Raw genomic sequence first — 302 nt, forward strand, 5'->3', positions numbered from 1 at the left:
GCCGGTGGAAGTCGGGGTCATGAAGGATCTTCCCGTCCCCGTGCTGATCGGGAGAGACTGGCCAGGGGTTGACTGCCTGCTGGCCACGGCTATGCAGCCTGCCAGCCCGGGACGGGGCCGCCGAAGAAGGAGGCCCACGACAGGACATCGTCAGCGGCCCGTGCTTCTGGCCTCGGATAGCGGGAGAGAAGGTGAGTCCCCCTCCCAAAATCCTAATCTCTTCTATGATGTGTTCCAACAGGTGACGGGAGGGGGCTCATTTGGGAAGGAACAACGGGAGGACGACAGGCTGAAGCATGGCT

At 62.6% G+C, this 302-nt stretch overlaps 1 protein-coding gene across 1 annotated transcript in view; it reads left to right on the forward strand.

Moving 5' to 3' along the window:
- Nucleotides 1–19: 19 nt before the first annotated feature.
- Nucleotides 20–302, forward strand: part of angptl1b (angiopoietin-like 1b) — a 9,091-nt gene continuing 8,808 nt past the window's right edge. The window contains exon 1 of the mRNA XM_016452614.1: nucleotides 20–191. Within this exon, the coding sequence (XP_016308100.1) occupies nucleotides 20–191 (172 nt within the window). The remainder of the gene's footprint in view (nucleotides 192–302) is intronic.

Source organism: Sinocyclocheilus anshuiensis, unplaced genomic scaffold (genome assembly GCF_001515605.1).
Source record: "Sinocyclocheilus anshuiensis isolate Anshui unplaced genomic scaffold, SAMN03320099.WGS_v1.1 scaffold1152, whole genome shotgun sequence".
Classification (NCBI taxonomy): Eukaryota; Metazoa; Chordata; class Actinopteri; order Cypriniformes; family Cyprinidae; genus Sinocyclocheilus; species Sinocyclocheilus anshuiensis.